This window comes from Prionailurus viverrinus, chromosome E3, assembly GCF_022837055.1.
Source record: "Prionailurus viverrinus isolate Anna chromosome E3, UM_Priviv_1.0, whole genome shotgun sequence".
NCBI classification, from domain to species: Eukaryota; Metazoa; Chordata; class Mammalia; order Carnivora; family Felidae; genus Prionailurus; species Prionailurus viverrinus.
In genome coordinates, this window is record NC_062576.1 from 11,062,501 (window position 1) to 11,081,541 (window position 19,041).

At 54.0% G+C, this 19,041-nt stretch overlaps 1 protein-coding gene across 7 annotated transcripts in view; it reads left to right on the top strand.

The window, feature by feature from the left end:
* GTF2IRD1 (GTF2I repeat domain containing 1) overlaps positions 1-19,041 on the top strand; it is a 121,572-nt gene that overhangs the window by 64,585 nt on the left and 37,946 nt on the right. For 6 of the 7 annotated variants that reach the window (XR_007147761.1, XM_047838495.1, XM_047838497.1 and 3 more), the window contains 7 exons: positions 1-9; positions 644-733; positions 8,262-8,309; positions 9,247-9,312; positions 10,387-10,570; positions 18,221-18,270; positions 18,496-18,552. The exon at positions 1-9 is cut by the window's left edge and continues 72 nt beyond it. Coding sequence is in view for 6 of the 7 variants with exons in the window: in XM_047838495.1 (XP_047694451.1) it covers positions 1-9; positions 644-733; positions 8,262-8,309; positions 9,247-9,312; positions 10,387-10,570; positions 18,221-18,270; positions 18,496-18,552 (504 nt within the window). In the remaining variant the exon portion in view is untranslated. The remainder of the gene's footprint in view (positions 10-643; positions 734-8,261; positions 8,310-9,246; positions 9,313-10,386; positions 10,571-18,220; positions 18,271-18,495; positions 18,553-19,041) is intronic. The other variant, XM_047838496.1, reaches the window with a different exon arrangement.

Consider the following 19,041-nt stretch of genomic DNA (forward strand, 5'->3'; position numbering starts at 1 on the left):
CTGTCCCAGGTAAGGAACAGGTGTCTGAAGGGCTGACCCTCCTGCCCAGCCTGCCCAGCCTGGACCTATAGGAATCGAGCAGCTCCCAGAGCAGGGCTCCTGGACCTGCCAGAACCACCATGTCCCCTCCCCGGCTGTCCTCTGTGTCCCCCGAGGGCCAAGAAGGGGTCTCCAGGCCGCTGTTTCTCTAGTTTGACCCTGCGAGCAGCGGTGGGCATCACATGCGCTTCCTGTAGCCATGTCTGCCCTCTGTGCTGGGAATGTCTGTCAGCTCCAAGACCTTCCTGAAGTCCCCCCCCCCCCCCCGACCTTCCTGCTCAGGCCTGGCTCCCCTGGGGTTTGTAGGCAGGAGGGAGGAGAAGAAAAGGTATAGGAATAAGAGGGCCTGCATTTGGTTCCAGACTTAGAACCCCCTGTGCCTCATTTTCCACATCTGTGAAGAAGAGAGCGTATTTGGTCTCTGGAGGCTCAGCGTGGGGTTCCACACCCCTCGGGCACCTGCCTCGCCTCCGGCAGAACTGGTCACTAAAGCTGTCCTCCCAGACTTCTAGGACACGGCTTCCTTAAGGGTCCTGCTCTGGGGGGGTCCCTGGGGGACTGTGACAGGGTAGGATAGACAGAAGATGCTGTTGTCATTTTCCAGACCCTTCGCCAACCTCGGAGGAAATGACAGACTCAATGCCTGGGCATCTGCCCTCGGAAGATTCTGGTTATGGGATGGAGATGCTGACTGGTAAGAAACGGGTTAGGGCCCCACCTCCCTGGGGCGTACTGGGAGGGGTGGGCCAGGAAGCCCCCAGGCTTTCCTTGCTATTGACTTAGAGAAAACCCAGGGTATGCCTGACTCCCTGTACAGGTCAGATTTTTTTCTGGAAACTTGAAGTAGGCCTTGGTTTACATTGTCTGGCCTCTGCATTGTTCCCAGGAACCCCCATCTGAATTAATGTGTTCGTTTGTTCAATAAGTATTTATTGAGCACCTACTATGTACCAGGAGGTGCTGGGGACAGAGACATATGTATGCCAAACACCAAGGTCCCTGTGCTCCTAGTGTAGGAAGACAAAGAGTAAAGAAACCAATAGGTAAAATAGGAAGTCAGATGGTGGTAAATGCAGTCGGGGGAGAACAAGCCAGGAGGGGGAAGTGTGAAGGGGTGGGCGTGCGGTGGTTATTACAGGCCTTGGGTGGTCAGAGAGGAGCTCGCTAAGAAAGTGACGTTGGAGCAAAGAACTGAAGGAGGGGGGAGCCATTGGACGTCAGAAAAGAGCTTTCTAGGCAGTGGGACCAGCGTGTGCAAAGGCCCTGAGGTGGGTTGCATCCAGCATGTTCAAGGAGAAGCAAGGAGGCCTGGGTGACTGGAGCAGAGTGAGTTAGGGAAGGCGAGGTCAAGGAGGTAGGTGATGGTGTGGGTTATGCCGGGCGAGTACGTCGAAGGAAGGAGTGAGGGCTTGACTCTGAGGAGACAAATTTCTCATGGGGGGGTGGTTGGAGCTCATGAGGGACATTTTAACAGTATTTGCTCTGACCGTGGGGTTGAGAATAAACCACGGAGGAATGAGAACAAAGGCAGACACAGACTATTGTGCTGTCCTAGCCAAGGGGAGTGGTCCAGCAGGTAGACAGCTGTGGGGAGGGCGCGGTGTTCTCTGTGTTTTGTCTTTTTAATTTCATTTTGGAAGTGTTCAAAAACACCCAAAATTGAAAAGAGTTATTTAATGAACCTCAGGTGCCCAACTCCCATCTCGAAGCATTATTAACAGACATTCTGTGATTATTATAGATGGGGAAAACAAGAATTTTCATAGGTAAAGTTTAGAAGTTGATTATCACAAAGATGAAACAAATGGAACGTAAAATATATAGTACACAGGGTTCACAGGTACGGTAGAAAATGACGTTAGTACTCAAATGATTCAAATTTGGAAATCTCTGTAATAAAGGATGCAGGGCCAGACCATGAAACTTGAAGGAGGAGACTGGCTTTTGTTTGTGTCCCATGTGTGTGATACCCCGTGTAGGCCTCATGGGGGGGGGGGGGGGCAGTGGGGGTGCTTAAGGCTACCATATGGCACTTAAGTGAGCAGCCCAGGGTGCCTGGGTGGCTCAGTTGGTTGAGCATCTGCCTCTTGATTTCAGCTCAGGTCATGATCCCAGGGTCGTGGGATCGAGCCCCACATTAGGCTCAAGGCAGCATGGATCCTGCCTGGAATTCTCTCTCTCTCCCCCTCTGCCCCTCTGCCTTGCTCATGCACTCTCTCTCTAAAATTAAAAAAAATAAAAGTAAATAAAATAAATAAATGACTAGCACAGAGGCACCTGGCTGGCTCAGTTGGTAAAGCGTGCGACTCTTAATGTCATGATCGTTGAGTTTGAGCCTCGCGTTGGGTGTAGAGATTATATAACAACAGGAAAACAAAATAAACAAACGGTGCAAAGAGGTCTCAAAAATGTAAGGTTCAGTGTGGAAAGCAAGTGCAGAAGGGTAGGAGAGATACAGAATTTATGTAAGTTTAGAAACATAAAAACGGTGTGGTTTAATGTTTTATTTAAAAACTTAGGGCAGGGGTGCCTGGGTGGCTCAGTCGGCTAAGTGTCCGTCTTCGGCTCGGGTCATGATCTCACGGTTCATGGGTTCGAGCCCCGCGTTGGGCTCTGTGCTGACAGCTCAGAGCCTGGAGCCTGCTTCGGATTCTGTGTCTCCCTCTCTCTCTGTCCCTCCTTGGTGCAATCCCTCTCTCTCTCTCTCTCTCTCTCTCTCTGTCTCTCTCACTCTCTCTCTGTCTCTCTCTCTCTCTCTCAAAAATAAACATGTAAAAAAAATTAGGTGCAAATATGACAAATGCTAACATATATCCTTTCCAGCTGGTGGATACATGGGTGTTTGTTACGACATTCTGTGTGCTTTTCTGCACTTGAAAATTTTTTCCCCAACCAAAAACAGATTCATGACTGGAGAAATACAGGAGGTTTCCTGCTGGCCCAGGAGGATGGTGCCGTGTGAATCGGTGACCAAATGGAAGCAGAACGTCTCTGCTCTGTGTCCGCGTCTGTCTTCTCTGTTAGGGAGAATGGCCTGGAAACAGGAAAGCTGAGCAGGACCTGGGAGTCCCACTCAGTGAGGGGATAGGGTCTACAGAGCCGCTGGGATGGAGTGGAGGTCTCCAGCTTCTGAGGAATTGGATCCCAGGCGGACAATACCTAAGATCCACTGTCCACAGCGCCTGAGAAGTCATGGGGGGACAGAGGATGGGCCGGCCATGGGAAACAGACTTCCAGAGGAGGGTTTGTCCAGACTGCACACAGGTGCACCTGTCCCAGGCTCGGTTCGGAAACAGATTTCCGCACAGATGACTGGACCATTAGAAGGGAGCCAGCCAGCGTGGGCTCATTCTTTGGGACTGAGTCGGCTCGGGATCTGGGTTTGACTGTGGGCCAGCCGGGGACGCAGGGCTGCACAGGGACTCCAGCCTCCTCCTGGGGGAGCTTTCCCATGGTGTCCTGCTGGGCTCGGTCCTCCTTCTTGTTTTTATCAGTTGGGTGAAGGCGGTTCAGGCAGCAAGACGATGCAGTTTCCAGAAAGAATGGACAGTGCACCAAGGAGTGATGTTCCCCATGGCCGTCAGAGGCCAGAACACTGGGCTGGAATCCACAGGAAACATTCACAACCCGAGGACCATGTCATGGGCAGGGTTCCCCAGGGGACGGACTCTGGGATGGAGTTTAATGTGTGTGTGTGGTGGGGTCATTAGATGCATCTATGTAAGACGGGATGGAAGTTTGGGGAGGTTGCCGCTGGGGAGTTAGAGCCGTGATGGAGCCCCAGCAACGGCATCTGCCAGCACCATGGGAAACTCTAGAGCCAGAATGGCCCCCTGGGGTTGTTCTGAGTTGGGCTGGGACATCCTCAACCGGTCGTGGGATGGGAGCCGCCCCTCACGGGCACCTGCCGCCAGCTGCCCACATTCCCTGCTGCTGGGCCAACAAGCATTTCCTCGAAGGGGACCGGAGTGGGACGTCCCAGTGTCCACCACAACGTGAACGGATGATTGTACAAAAAAAGAAAGCGACAGCCAGCAAAACAGACGCGTGTGGCCTCCGAGAGACGAGGGCTCGGACTAAGGGGCATCTCTTTTGCACCCCTTAGTTGGGCAGAACCTCCGTGGAGCGTACTGGGAAGTGGGTGCTCCTAGTCCTGGGAAGAATGCGCATCCCCGAGTTGCTTTTTAAAGAAATTTGTCAGCTGCAGGAGCCATCAACATGAGTGATGCTGGTAGTTCCAGGGGTCCAGTCCTAGGAAATCATCTGAAATACGGACACCGTTTTCTTCACAGAGACGTTCGTGGCCGTGTTAATGGTAGCGGCGAAAACCTGGAAAGAGCCAGCCCACCTGTGCGGGGAGCTGTTGATGGCATCCTCCTGACGGGCTGTCAGCAGCCACCAAAAATAGGCAACAAGGCGGGGAGCATGTGAGGGCCCAGGGCTGCTGTTTGCAACCGTTGAAAACATAATCACTGGTTCAATAAACAAAGCAGAGGATCGGCGAGAACAGTAGCTTTGTTAGGTTAAGCGAGTTATCTTTTTCGGAATTCCCTCCATCGGTTATGATGTGCTTTTAATACCTTGGGAGTGAAGAAAGAATATTCTCGATGGGCCGGGTAGGACCGGACTTGGTAGCAGTCTTGGAGAAACTGTGTGGAGGCTCAGGATGAGTGGACAGAGTGGCCCGGCCGCTAAGGTCACACGGCACCTGGCTGTGTTCACAGTGCTGTTAGAGAAGACCGTGGGTGCCTGTCTCAGGTCTGGACACCAGGGGGGCTGGGCGGCCGTGGACCCGTATGGCTGTGGTCCATTTCTTTCTTTCTTTCTTTCTTTCTTTCTTTCTTTCTTTCTTTCTTTCCTTTCTTTCTTTCTTTCTTTCTTTCTTTCTTTCTAACGTTTATTTATTTTTGAGAGAGAGACAGAGTGTGAGTGGGGAGGGTCAGAGAGAGAGGGAGACACAGAATTGGAAACAGGCTCCAGGCTCTGAGCTGTCAGCACAGAGCCCGACGCGGGGCTCGAACTCACGGACCGCGAGATCATGACCTGAGCCGAAGTCGGACGCTTAACCAGCGGAGCCACCCAGGCACCCCTACCCTGGTCCATTTCTTTTTTTTTTTTTTAATTTTTTTTTTTTCAACGTTTTTTATTTATTTTTTTTGGGACAGAGCGAGACAGAGCATGAACGGGGGAGGGGCAGAGAGAGAGGGAGACACAGAATCGGAAACAGGCTCCAGGCTCCGAGCCATCAGCCCAGAGCCTGACGCGGGGCTCGAACTCCCGGACCGCGAGATCGTGACCTGGCTGAAGTCGGACGCTTAACCGACTGCGCCACCCAGGCGCCCCTACCCTGGTCCATTTCTATCGGAAAGTCTTCTCTTCTTTGGTTTGACCGAGTGGGAACCTGAGGCCTGGCCTTGGGCTGCCGATCCAAGGCTTCTTTCAAAGCACCCCACTCAGCGCTGGTCAAGTGTGAAGATTTGAAGGTTTTCAGGACCACCTTGGATCAGAAGGGTGTGTGTGTGTCCAGGCACGTGTTTTTCTGGTTGCATGTGTGCATTGTAAAATAAATGCTATAGAACCGTGCAGGGAAAGCTGCATTGCCCCCTCCTTGGGCAGCTATTAGTTTAGCATCCATACTTCATGTGTCTTTTCTGTCTGCACATTGCTAAGTGCTAATGGATGCTGCTACTGTTTTGCACAAGCTGGTGCTTTGGCCGTCTCTCTACAGCACCATGGTATTTGCGTGTCGTTGATCATTTCTTGAGGGTATTTCTGGTTATTCACCGTGGAAAACGGGGGAGCGGTGAGCACGTAGGTGGGCTCGTTCAGGGTAAATAGCCCAGCCTCCAACGTCTGGGTGGAGAGTCTGGCAAGTTCCCTACGTTTGGTATTTGGGACCCCAAAGCACTTGGGTCAGAGCCCCTAGGAGTCGACCCAGCTTAGTTTCCTTCCTTTTTTTTTTTTTTTTCCAATGCTTATTTATTTGAGAGAGCGAGAGAGAGAGAGACAGTGAGCACAAGCTGGGGAGGGGCAGAGAGAGAGACACAGAATCTGAAAGAGGCTCCAGGCTCCAAGCTGTCAGCACAGAGCCTGATTTGGGGCTTGAATCCACGAACCGTGAGATCATGACCTGAGCCGAAGTCGGATGCTTAACCGACTGAGCCCTCCAGGCGCCCCCCAGTTTCCTTCAGCAGAAGCCCCTCCATAGTGGGGCCGAAGATGCCCGGATTCGGTGGGGAGCTGGGGCTGGTCCTATCCCTATCAGCTCTCCAGATTGTTGATCCTGCCGGGAAGACGGCACATGGACAGCTCACAGCAGGCATGGACTCCCTGGCCAGGTCTCCCTCTGGCTTCGTGTCCCTCTGGACCACCTCGTAACCTTAATTGGTGCTCCAGATTCACACTTGGGCGGTTCCCTTCACCTGGGACTGATAGTTACCTGGCTCCTCTTGTCACAGGTCCCTGCCCAGGGAAATCTCCTGGTGGCCCTGCCGGTCCCACCACACTCCTCTCTCCCTGTCCGCCCCCCTCTTCCTCTAGAAATGGCACAAATGCAGTTTATGCGCAGGACCTTCCAGAAGCTGACCCTGAGATAAGGCTTTGCCTGCATGCGTCTATTTGGGAGGAGATCCAGGCGTGCCGGCGTGGGGTGGGAGGCAAGAAGTGTTACGAGGCCCGTTACTGCTGCGGACCGCTGAGCCAAGGGACCAGAGAGCCACGCAAAGCACGCGTTGGAGTTAGGCAGCCCAGTGAGGAGGGAGCTGGGATAGTGATCCTCTAAATCACCCTATGTCGTTGGTCGAGAGCCGTTTCCAGGCGGTTTGTTGTGCTGGACCACAGCTTGCTGGGGTTGTCACTGCAGCCAGAGTAAATCCTTCGTGCAGAGTCAGGAGGGCCCAGCACCCACCGCCCACAGGGTGCCCAGGGCTGGCCCTCTACCTTTTCAAGTCAGCTGAGCATAGGTGAAACCCTCCAGAACCTTCCAGCCCCTTCGGAGCTGAGCCCCAAACTTTGGGTTTGTCCAGTGATCCCAGACGCAGGCTCACTTTCCCTCCATCCTGAGCGAATTTTGACTCTTGGCAGCTCTCCCCAGGATCAGCCCCTTTCCTTCCAGCTCACGATCCTGTCCGGGACCGGCGACAGCGCCCTGTATCCCTCTGTCCCGAAGTGCTGCCTGCAGGAGCTGGCGGGGGAGCAGACGGGCACCGGCCGGGAGTGTGGCAGGCCTGGGGTCCACCTGTTCCACCGCTTTCCAGCTCCGCTGCTGCACGTCGTGAAGGGCCAGTCCCGCGTGTGAAAGCACCTGGCCGCCCAAAGTGCCAGCGGGCTTCCCAGATGATAGCCTCCTTCCGGTTGTTTCAAGCGTTGAAAATCCCCGATGCCTTCCTTCCTCCAAACCCTGGCAATAATGGGCCACTGCTCAGGGAGGCCCCGCGGTGCGCCTGCCCCCCTCGCCCCAGCACCCCCCCCATTCACATACATGTACTTCTTCCTGCAGCCAAAACCTCAGTTGACCCCCCACCCAAGCTGCTCTTCCCTCCCTGCTCCCCCCCTGCTGCTTTTCGTATCATAGACCCTTGTATCCAGGCAGGTATCCCCCTCCTGCAGGAAGCCCCCTCTCAGCCCTTCCCCCCCACCCCGGCCACCAGGAGCCCCCACCCCCGTGCAGCTTTACCACCCACCTTTCGAGTTGCTCACTCACCATGTCCTCGCTTCCTGGGGACGAGGCTGGGTCTGAGCTGGCTGCTTAGGCCAAGGTCAGTGCCATCTCATCAGAGAGCCCCCTGGACCACCTGACCCAGGACAGGTCCACGCTCCCCACTCACCCTCCCCCCCGTCCCCTCATCCAACTGCTTTAATTACGGCATCACTGCTGACTGGCATTACGCGTTCTATCTGGCGTCACAGCAGGACAGGGTTTCTTTTGTTCCCGTGTGTCCTCAGCGCCTAGAACAGAACCCAGCACGTGGAAAGAACGGACTGACTCGGGTCTGGTCCCCAGAGGTACCAAATGTGCTCCGACACCTGGTCTCTGAACGTGCCCTCCTTGTGCCTTCACAAGGAGGGCAAGTTTAGTCCCTGTGCAGGGTGAGGGTCCCCAGCCCCACCTGGGGAGTTGCCATGCTGTGCTCTACGCCCCCCACTTGTCCGGCCTGACTTTTGCAGCACAGGGCCCAGCAGATGATGCACGTGGCTTCCTGGCACCCTCTGTTCTCTTTCAGAGAAAGGCCCCAGCGAGGACCCGCGGCCTGAGGAGAGGCCCACAGAAGGTGAGGCTCTGTCCACCTCCCCCGTCACACCCCACCTCTCCTCGCCTCCCCCGCCCTTCCTCTCCCCACTGTCTCCGGTTCTTTCCAACACGCCGCCGCCGTTGGAGGTGAGGGTCCTGTGGGCTTCCTCAAGGTGGGAGGAGTTTACAGATGTGTCTTCCAGAACTAGGAGGCACCTGGTCAGAGGCGCAAGCAGCTCTTTGTGGTGCGCGAAACGCAGAGCACCCTCTTTGTTTTTATACACACCCTGCTTCTTTCACAAAGGTTTTAAGTCTGGAGACTGAGCCAGTAGAATGGAGGCCGGAAAGCATAAAATTGGCTTTGTGGAGTCCACCAGACCGGCGCATTCTCAGGAACGCTGCTCATTCCCTTCCTGTTGAGGGAGAGTAGTGTGCAGGAAGAGAGATCAAAGCGGGGATGTGTGTGTTTCCTCTTGGGGGTTTCTGCCCCTGGGATGGGATGAGTGGCTGCGAGAGGAGAGAACGGTCATTTCCCCAAACCCAGCCTGACCAGGGACAGGGATAGAAAATTCCACTGCCACCTGGTGGCGGCATACTCAATTTACAGGCTTACCGTTCCCCCACTAGCTAAGTCACTTCCCGAGCTGGTCTAGAGTGACGGACACACCCTTAGAAAGGTCTCTGGTCATTCTTCGGCCGCAAAATTGCCAGAATCTTCCAAATCACCATTCAGCCCTGGTGGTACCTTAGACCCGATTTTAAGAGCAGACGTTTGAGTTTGGGAACCCTGCGGACCAGTCTGGGGGTGCCATTTCTGGGGAAAGAGGTTACCCGCCGCCGCCACCCAGCCGGCCTTCCCCCCCCTCCAAGGTCCCAGTGCGGGGTCATTCTTGGTGCTGGCAGAGCTGGGACATGAGCTGAGGAGCGGGGTCCTGCTGCCCCTGGGGAGGCCCAACAGGCTGCCTTTTGCCTTCCAGACAGCCACGGTGACGTGATCCGGCCCCTGCGGAAGCAGGTAGAACTGCTCTTCAACACGCGATACGGTGAGCAAGGAGCCGGACAGGCCCGGGGCGGCCAGCCCTCCTTCCAGCCGCCCTGTTTTCAGAGGGACTCTGGGCCCCGCTGCTCCCTGCACAGGGGCAAGGGCGGGAGGGGCGGGGGGGGGGGTGCTGGGGCGCACTGGGAAGGGGATGGGGACACCCAGGGAAACTGAGGCATTGCCCTCCCCCCCCCTAAACGCGGCCCCCAGCCTTCTTCGTCCACACGCCCCCTCGGTCTGCCTCAGCCGCACATTGGAGAGCCCATTCTGTTCACTGCAGTGACCGCTCTTCTGTTCTCACAGACACCCTCATCCAGGGTCCTCAGGAGGACTCTTATACAGCAAGGACTTTCCTACTTGGGAGTCCAGGAAAGAGGGTATGGGAGGGGAGAGGAGGCTATTCTTTTGTTAGGCCCCAGTGGTTTGCCGGGCACTGGCTAGGGGTTTCACATGAGCTCTCCCGTCCCGCGAAACCCTTGCGTCCTCATACCCATTTTACGGATGAGGAAAAGTAAGGCCTGGGGAGATGATTCGGCTTGTCTGAGCGTGAGTGGCCGTGAGTGGCTGGCCTGGGTCTCCAGCCTATCCCATTCCTCCATTCCTAAGCTGCGGTGCTGGGCCACACAGAGTTTGGGGGTTATTTCTGGCGGGAGGGGGACTCCGGAAGGCCATACCAGCAGCACAGGGGATGGGGGCTTGGGTGGAGCCAATGCCAGGTGTCACCAGCCATCAGTGGTTTCAGTGCATGAGGGCACTGACTATGTGTGGGTTTGGGGGTCCCACTGACTCGGGTTCACACCCCCCAGCCCTGGGGCTCTGCCACTGAATCGTGTCCCCTCTGAGCTCCCGGTCTCTTACCTGCAGACTGGGGGTAACAGTATCCATCTCTCAGGAGGGTTGGGGGGGTCAACTAACACCTGACTCTCGAGAGCCCTCGCACCTGCACACACACACACACACGCACGCACGCACGCACGCACGCATGCACGCACACACCCCGCACAGACGCGGGAGGCTAGAGCGGAGGCTCATAGCCCCCGTAGCCCTGGGTGGCCCTACAGCAGCCGTGTCTCCGCAGCCAAGGCCATTGGCATCTCGGAGCCCGTCAAGGTGCCCTACTCCAAGTTCCTGATGTACCCGGAGGAGCTGTTTGTGGTGGGGCTGCCTGAAGGCATCTCCCTCCGCAGGCCCAACTGCTTCGGGATCGCCAAGCTCCGGAAGATCCTGGAAGCCAGCAACAGCATCCAGTTTGTCATCAAGAGGTAAGGGCTGGCCGCGTCCACGGGGGGGGCCCTCCAGGCTTGCCCGGCGCCTGGGAGAAGCACCAAATCGTGGGGGGAAAAATCATCTCATTTTTGTCTTTTTTTTTTTTTTTTTAAGTTTGTTCATTTTGAGAGAGACAGAGAGAGCCAGTGGGGAGGATGGGGAGAGAGGGAGGGAGAGAATCCCCATCAGTCTCTGCACTGTCAGTGCGGAGCCCAGCACGGGGCTTAAACCCACAAGGCCGTGAGATAACCGCCCAGGCACCCTTGCTTTTGCCTTCGAGGGCCCAGCGGAGCGCCAGGGGATCCAGCCTGTGTGCCCAGCTCAGATAGAAAATCCCTGAGGAAAAGGTGGAGGCAGCTACTGATTTAAGGCGGGGAGGGGTGTCTGGGGTGACCTGTTTGTTGCTACTGTTACATCATGTAAATTTAGGCTTGGTTTGGTTGAAAGTGGCAAGAAAGAGGAGAGTCTTAAGGGTTTGTCCCCCCTCCCTGGGGGAGTAGATGGCCCCCCAAATTGGGAGATTCATGGCAGCCTTTGTGCCTAGAGTGGCAGGCGGGTGACGGGGTGTGGAGCAGGGCGCCCTCCCACGGGGCCTGGTTTGCACCAGGAGGAACAAGGAAGGGGGTGCTCCGAGGGACCCAAATAATGGACATGTGGTGCCTTCCTTCAACAAGTACATCTTGAGTGCAAGCCATGTGCAGGTTGTGAGAAGCAGCAAATGCTGAGTTCTACCCTTGAGTTGGCCAGTCTCATTGACTAAAACTACCATATAATGTCGGGCAAAGGCGAACGCTATGACACAGGGTCAGGGGGCAGAGAGGGGCAGGAGGAACCTATTTAAGGAAGCAAGGCATGTTGATATCTGGCGAAAGGGCGTTCAGGCAGAGGGAGGGCAGGTGCAAAGGCCCTGAGGCAGGGGCACGTTCACATGTTTGAAGACTAGTGAGGTGCTGGTGTGACTAGGCAGACTGAGGGAGGAAAGAGTGGTAAAGCCTGGGAGGGAGCAGGGGCTGGATCATGCAGGGTCTCGGACAGGCTTCAAGAGTTCGGATTTTATTTTACATTTAATGAGAACTCACTGGAAGATTCGGAGGAGAATATGACATGATCTGGTCTTTTTTTTTTTTTTTTTTTTTTTTTTTTTTAATGAGGTGGAGGGCGACCTGGGGACTGTGGGCAGGGGCAGCAGCAGGGACCAGCGAGGAGGCTTTCCTCTGGCCCCATGGACAGGGTAGGAGCTTGGTGAGAAGTTCAGGTTCAGGCAGCATTCTGAAGATGGGCTGTCGGGATATGCTGACATGTTGGCCGTGGGGTGGGAGAGAAAGGGGGGCCCGAATGACTCCGTCAAGGCTGATCCCCTGGGGGGGGGGGGGGCGGTAATCCATTTTCCGAGATGGAAGGGGTGGAGGCTGCCGTCAGGAGTCAATCTGACGCATGTTGTGTTTGAGGCGCGTGGCGGGGGGAGGGGGGGGCTTCTGGTGGGTGGATACCCAAAACTCACCCCCTGGGTAGGGCAGACGTCAGGGTGGGGACAGGGCATTGGGAACCAAATGTCCTGAATGTCCACATTCAGGAGGGAAGGGACACATGGGGGCTGCCTGCCCCGTCCCTCCCTCCAAATCGAGAACCTGAAAGCCTCGGAGGGAGGAGCCAAGTCAAGAGCGCCTCCTCAGTAAGCTGACCTGGGTCGATGTTTAGTGCAGGGACAGCCTTTCTCCTGTGCTCACGAGCATTTTTTTGTGCCCCTTTATACTTAGAAAGCGAGGCCGATGAGCCTGGTGACACTCGGTCTCCTGGGGCTGAGTCTGCACCTCCTGTTACTGCCCGTGACCTTGGGCAAGCTGCTCGGGGTGTCCAATGGGAAGCACCATACGCTTCCCAGAGCGGCAGTCTGGAGGTCAAGGCTCAGCCACGGGCCTGGTGCACTGTAAGTACTCGATCAAGATGGGTTTGTTTTTTTTCTAGCATCAGGTTTGTTAGGGTTTAATTCATATTCAGCACAATTCACCCTTTTTTTTTTTAAAGTTGTTTATTTACCTCGAGAGAGAGAAGGAGTTAGGGGAGGGGCCGAGAGAGAGAAGAGAACCCCAAGCAGGCCGTGTGCTGCCAGATGGAGCCCGTTGTGGGGCTCGAACTCATGAACTGAGAGGTCGTAACCTGAGCGGAAATCAAGAGTCGAGGCTCAACTGACTGAGCCCCCCAGGCGCCCCTCACCCTTTTTAAGTGTACCCTCTTTGAACTCTGACGAGCTCTTACCACTGTAATCAGGATACAGAACAGTCCCATCACCCCCAACATTTTGCGTGTCCCTTTGTTGGCCACCCTAGAGCCCCTGGCAACGGCCGATCGACCTTCTGTCATCATTTCGCCTTTTCCAGAATGTCTTTCAAATGCAGCGGTCCAGTGCTCAGCCTTTTGAGTTGATGTCTTTCTCTTAGCTTTTGAGAGAAATTCATGTGGTTGCCTGGATAAGGATTTCACGTCTTTTAAAATACATCAGTTTTGAAAAGTAAGTTTAGGGGCGTCTGGGTGGCTCATTCATTCGGTTAAGCGTCTGACTCTTAATTGCAGTTCAGGTCATGATCTCGCGGTTCGTGAGTTTGAGCCCCGCATCCGGCTCTGTAGTGACCATGTGGAGCCTGCTTGGGATTCTCTCTCTTTCTCTGCCCCTCCCCTGTACTCGCCCACTCTCTCAAAATAAAATAAAATAAAGTAAAATAAAATAAAGTAAAGTAAAATAAAATAAAATAAAATAAAATAAAATAAAATAAAGTAAAATAAAATAAAATAAAGTAAAATAAAATAAAATAAAATAAAATAAAATAAAGTAAAATAAAATAAAATAAAGTAAAATAAAAGTAAAATAAAATAAAGTAAAATAAAATAAAGTAAAATAAAATAAAATAAAAGTAAAATAAAATAAAATAAAGTAAAATAAAATAAAGTAAAGTAAAGTAAAATAAAATAAAAAGTAAGTTTAACTGATTACAGTTTTCTGCAAGCCAAGCAAAGAAAATGGCTCAAGTGGGAGACAGCGATGGCTTTTGCCGGGCATGGCATTTGGGGCTGTGGAGCAAAGGCTTTGCTGGGTAATTTTAAGAGACTGAGCCCTTAGTGTACTTACTTTGTTATTTCTCATTTTAAAACTCAGCAAGACTACTGTTGGGAGTATTAAGTGAGAAAGAGCCACCTCTCCTTTTAATCTTACTTTAGGAAAGGGTGCGTTGGGGGGCGATGTAAACGTTCTAGAATTAGGTAGAAGAACAGCTGTATAAACAACTTTGTGAACACGCTGAAAACCACAGATTGGTATACTTTAAATTTCTTTTTTAGTGTTTATTTATTTTTGAGAAAGAGAGAGAGAGTGTGAGCAGGGGAGGGTCAGAGAGAGAGGGAGACACAGAATCGGAAGCAGGCTCCAACTCCAACGCGGGGGTCGAACTCACAAACCGTGAGATCATGACCTGAGCCAAAGTCGGACGCTTAACCAACACCACCCAGGCGCGCGAGATTGGTGTACTTTAAAGATGAATGTTATGGTATATGCATTCCATCCGAATAAGGAATATGTATGTACCTCATGTATATGTATGTAGATATGCATATTAGCATGCTGGGCCGGCAGTAACAAAGTGTGACAGACATTTGTCTCCCCTGGCTCTGGAGACCGGAAGTCCAAGATCAAGGTGTGGCAGGTCGCGTTTCTCTGGGGGCCTCTTTCTCTGGCTTGCAGGTGGTCACCTCTTCACTGTGCCTTCATATGGCCTTTTCTCTATGTACATACATCCCAGGTGGCTCTTCCCATGTGACCTAATTCCTTCTTCTTATAAGGGCACCAGTCAGGGGATGAGGGTCCGCCCGACGTCCTCATGTAAATTTAACCACCTTTTAAAAGACGCTGGCTTCAGGGGCGCCTGGGTGGCGCAGTCGGTTAAGCGTCCAACTTCAGCCAGGTCACGATCTCGCGGTCCGTGAGTTCGAGCCCCGCATCAGGCTCTGGGCTGATGGCTCAGAGCCTGGAGCCTGTTTCTGATTCTGTGTCTCCCTCTCTCTCTGCCCCTCCCCCGTTCATGCTCTGTCTCTCTCTGTCCCAAAAATAAATAAATGTTGAAAAAAAAAAAATTTAAAAGACACTGGCTTCAAATACAGTCACATCCCAAGGTACGGGGGGGGTCCGGACTTCAATATATGAAATTTGGGGGAGATACAGTTCAGCCCATAAAAATATAAAGTTGACCTTTGAACAGTACAGGGATTAGAGGGGTGTCTGGGTGGCTCAGTCGGTTAAGTGTCCAACTCTTGGTCAGGACCTCACAGTTCATGAGATTGAGCCCCATGTAGGGCTCTCTGCTGAGAGTGTAGAGCCTGCTTGGGATTCTCTCTCTCCCTCTCTCCCTTCCCCTCCCCTGCTCGTGTGCATGCACACACATGTAAGCATGTGTTCGTGCACTCTCTCTCCAAATAAATAAACATTTAAAAAAAAAATGGAGGTTAGGAGTCCTGACACCCCCAGTCCCCATGTGGTTGAAAATTCACATATCACTTTTGACTCCCCAAAAACTTAACTACTTACCTCTGAAACTAATGTAACATTGTATGTCAACTATAATCAGGCATAAAAAAAGAATAGGAAAAAGAAAAAAAGTAACTACTAATAACCCACTGTTGACCCGGAAGCCTTACCAATAACACAAACAGCTAGTTAACACGAATTTGTATGTTGTATGTATTATATACCATATTTTTACAACAAAGTAAGCTAGAAAAAAGAAAATGTTCAGAAAATGTAAAGAAGTGCGGTGCCTGGGTGGCTCAGTCGGTTAAGCGTCCTGACTTTGGCTCAGGTCATGATCTCGTGGTTCAGGAGCTCAAGCCCCGAGTCGGGCTGTCAGCACAAAGCCCACTTCAGATCCTCTGTCCGCTCTCTCTCTGCCCCTTCCCCACATGCACGTGTACTCTCTCTCAAAAATAAATAAACATTTAAAAAAAATTATAAACAGAGGGGTGCCTGGATGGCTCAGTCGGTTGAGCGTCTGACTTCGGCTCAGGTCGTGATCTCACAGTTCGTGGGTTCGAACCCCGCATTGGGCTCTGTGCTGACAGCCCAGAGCCTGGAGCTTCGGATTCTGTGTCTCCCTCTCTCTCTACCCCTCCCCCACTCGTGCTCTGTCTCTGTCTCTCTCTTTCTCTCTCTTTCAAAACTAAGCACCAAAAATTTTTTTAAAAACTTATAAACAGAAAATGTACAGAAGAGAAAGTGTGTTTACAGTACTGAACCGTATTTTTTGGAAAAAAATCCGCATGTGAATGGACCCACACAGTTCAAACGCATGTCCGTCAAGGGTCAGCTGCACATTTGTATATATGAGAAGTCATCACCTGCAGGAGACATCAGTAATTGACCGACACACTTTCTGCCTGTACCTGACCTCCACATCCTTGTGGAGGACATACTTTGGACAACCTCTACCAGTCATTACAACTGGCACAAATCAGATTAAACTTTCTAAACTTTTGATCGGAAAGCTTTCTTTACACCCTGATCCTTGAGCTTGTAAGCCAGATGTTCATATTCTTTGGTGCATTCTTGTGGGGAGAGGACCCCTTGCTTTCATCAAATTCTCCAAAGTTTAGAAACCTTTTGGAAACTTAAAATCTTGGGTGGGTTCACACGGATAGGAAATCGCTACCCGGGAGTCGTGGCGGAGGGCTCTGGCTGATGTAACACCACAGTGAGATCTGATCCTGACCACAGGGCATTAGCAGATGCCACAGGTTCAGGGCACGGTCTCCAACAAGACCACGCCCACTTCAGACCCCAGCTGCAAGTTTGGGGGTCCCTAGGCCACCTACACTTCTGAGCATCTGGTCCTAAATCTGAGGCTTCCCACAACTCCCTGCAAGTTCAGTAATTAGCTAGAACAACTCCCAGACCTCGGGAACGTCCTGTATTACAATTACCGTTTTATATAAAGGGTACTGACCAGGACCAGCCAAATGGCACTCACAAATGGTGAGGTCCCCGTGTTATCAGGGCATATGTCACCCTCCAGCCCCGAGTTCAGTGTCCATGATTATTATTGGGATTCTTTCCATAGGCGTGCTTGCTCGGGTCATTGGCCATGTGACTGAGCTCAGTCTGTAGAAATTAGGAGGGTGGGCTGATAGCAGGTGGCTCAGAGCCTCAGCCCTCTGATCACGTGGTCAGTCTTCCAGAATCCCAAATCATCTCCCTAGCATAAACTTCGGTCTGATCCCAGGGTCCCAACCAGGAATAATAATAACAAAGACGCTCCCGTCACTCGAGAAATAACCAAAGATGAGAGTTTACCTCCCAGGAACCAGAGACAGAGACCAAAGTCTTTATCATATAGCACGGATTCTCAATGCCCTGTTTGTAATGCAGGCTTGTCCAGCTAGAGCAGGCCTGTCCTGGAGTCTGTGGCAGGCTGAGGATGTTGGGGAGGTCAGGCTGGCTGGAGGAGGGCTGACGGGCCAGGGGGGATGATGGAGTGGGACGGGTAGTGGAAAACTACTCCTTCGAATCTCCTGACGGGTGTCGTGGGGGTGGGGTGCTGGACCAGGGTTCAGTGTGAGTATGGGTCTGTGGGTGAGGCTGCAGGGAGAGGTAATGAGCTCTCCGTCACCGGGGTAACCAAGAAGTGGCCCAGAGGAGACCCTGCCTAGAAGGGAGACCAAAGGCCAGACTCAGGGCACCCCCACCCCAGGTCAGGCGGCCAGTGGATGAGGATTTGCTGCCTTTCCTGGCAGCGGGCACGTGGGCACGTGCCCCGAGCTGGGCTCACAGGGCCTGAGGGAGGAGGACGCACAGCCCTGCCTTGGAGCCCAGCCTCAGGGGCCAGAAGAGGCCTCAGGCTGCATTTAGAAACTTCTCCACCACTACCTCTTCCCCTTCTCCTTATGGGGAAACAGAGTCCCAGAAAGTGAAATGACATCCCCACTGTCACCTGCGAGAGTCAGGACCCGAGTGGGGCTCCCGCTGTGTCAGATGAGACAGCAGAGGCCCTGGTGGGGAGGTGTCTCGGCTGTGAGGGGGGGCGGGGGCCTTTTCTGAGCCCTGCCCGATCCCGCTGTGTGGTCCTGGGCACGTTGCTCAGTCTCCGCATCCTGTGAATGGAGTGATGGAAACAGTGCCCGCCTCAAGGGGGTCGAGAGAGCGCGCCATGACATCTCGGGGGTCTCTGTGGGGTCTGGAGATACAGGTATTAGTGCAGAGCTGGGGTCGGTCCCCGAGGCCCCGACTGCAAGTGACCCGGCAGCTCTTGGGTGTCAGCCGGAGACCCGGGACCTGCCCTGTCGCTCTGAGATCTTGCCGCCTGCTTCTGCACTTCAAACTGGTACCGTGGGGAAGCATCGCAGAACTGAGCGACAATGGCAGCTCCACGTGGTTGGGGCCAGGCTGACCTCCCTCTGGGCGGGGTCCTCAGAGCCCAGCACAGCCCCCCCAGTACCACACGTGGGCCAACAGGACAAGGGCGAAGGACGGGGACCCCACACCTGGGCTGTCCAGGGCTGGGAGGGCCTGTTGCACAGCTGGGTAAGCTGAGGCCCAGGGGTGCAGACTGAAGCTATACCAGGAAGGCCCGGAGGGGCCTCAGCGATTGCCCTGCTGTGGTGTTTTCCAGACCCGAGCTGCTCACCGAGGGAGTCAAAGAGCCCATCGCGGACAGCCAAGGTACCCCGTTCAGGGACGCGGGCTGAGGCGCCCGCCGGGCGTGGGAGGGGTCCCAGGTCTCTGCCACCATCCCTTCTCCCTCTTCCTCTCTCCTGGTCCCGCCTCCCCTGGCGTCCCCCACTGCCCTCTCCACCGGGATCCCCCCCAGAGATACTGCCCCTGTCCCCGGGTCCCAGGAGCTGGCTGTTCACCCTGGCTTCTCTCCTCCCCCTTCCCCGCCCCCAGAGAGGGATTCCGGGGACCCTCTTGTGGACGAGAGCCTGAAGAGACAGGGTTTTCAAGGTAAGGTTGCAGCTCAGGATGGGGTCCGCTGTCCCAGTGCCATGACCTTGACCTGGCTTGGCTTTGGAGGGCCAGGCTGCGGGTGGGAGGGGCTGGTCCCCATCGTCACGGCCTAGGGGTCTGAGTGAGGCTGGCTGGCAGGTGGGCGGGAAGAAGAGTCTCCCTAAGAGTGCAGGGGGATGGCAGGGTGCAGGAGCGCACCCACTGTCCCCTCTGGGGAGGCGGTCAGCTGTGCTCGATGCCTGAAGCCAAAAAAGGCCGAGGTCCCCAAGTGCAAGGGGGTTCTATGGACAAGGAGAACCGTGGCTGGGCCACGAAGGGGTGAGGGACAGTGAGTGGGGCGGAAGATGGATGGAAGGCGGGAGAAGCTTGAGCAAATGCAGGGGAGAGCCAGAAGCAGGAAGTCCACGTGCCGAGTTGGGACAGCTCCGGGGTGTGGCCGTGAGTCCCCGAGGGTGGGCTGTTCCCCGGGTGGCCCCTGGGTGGTCC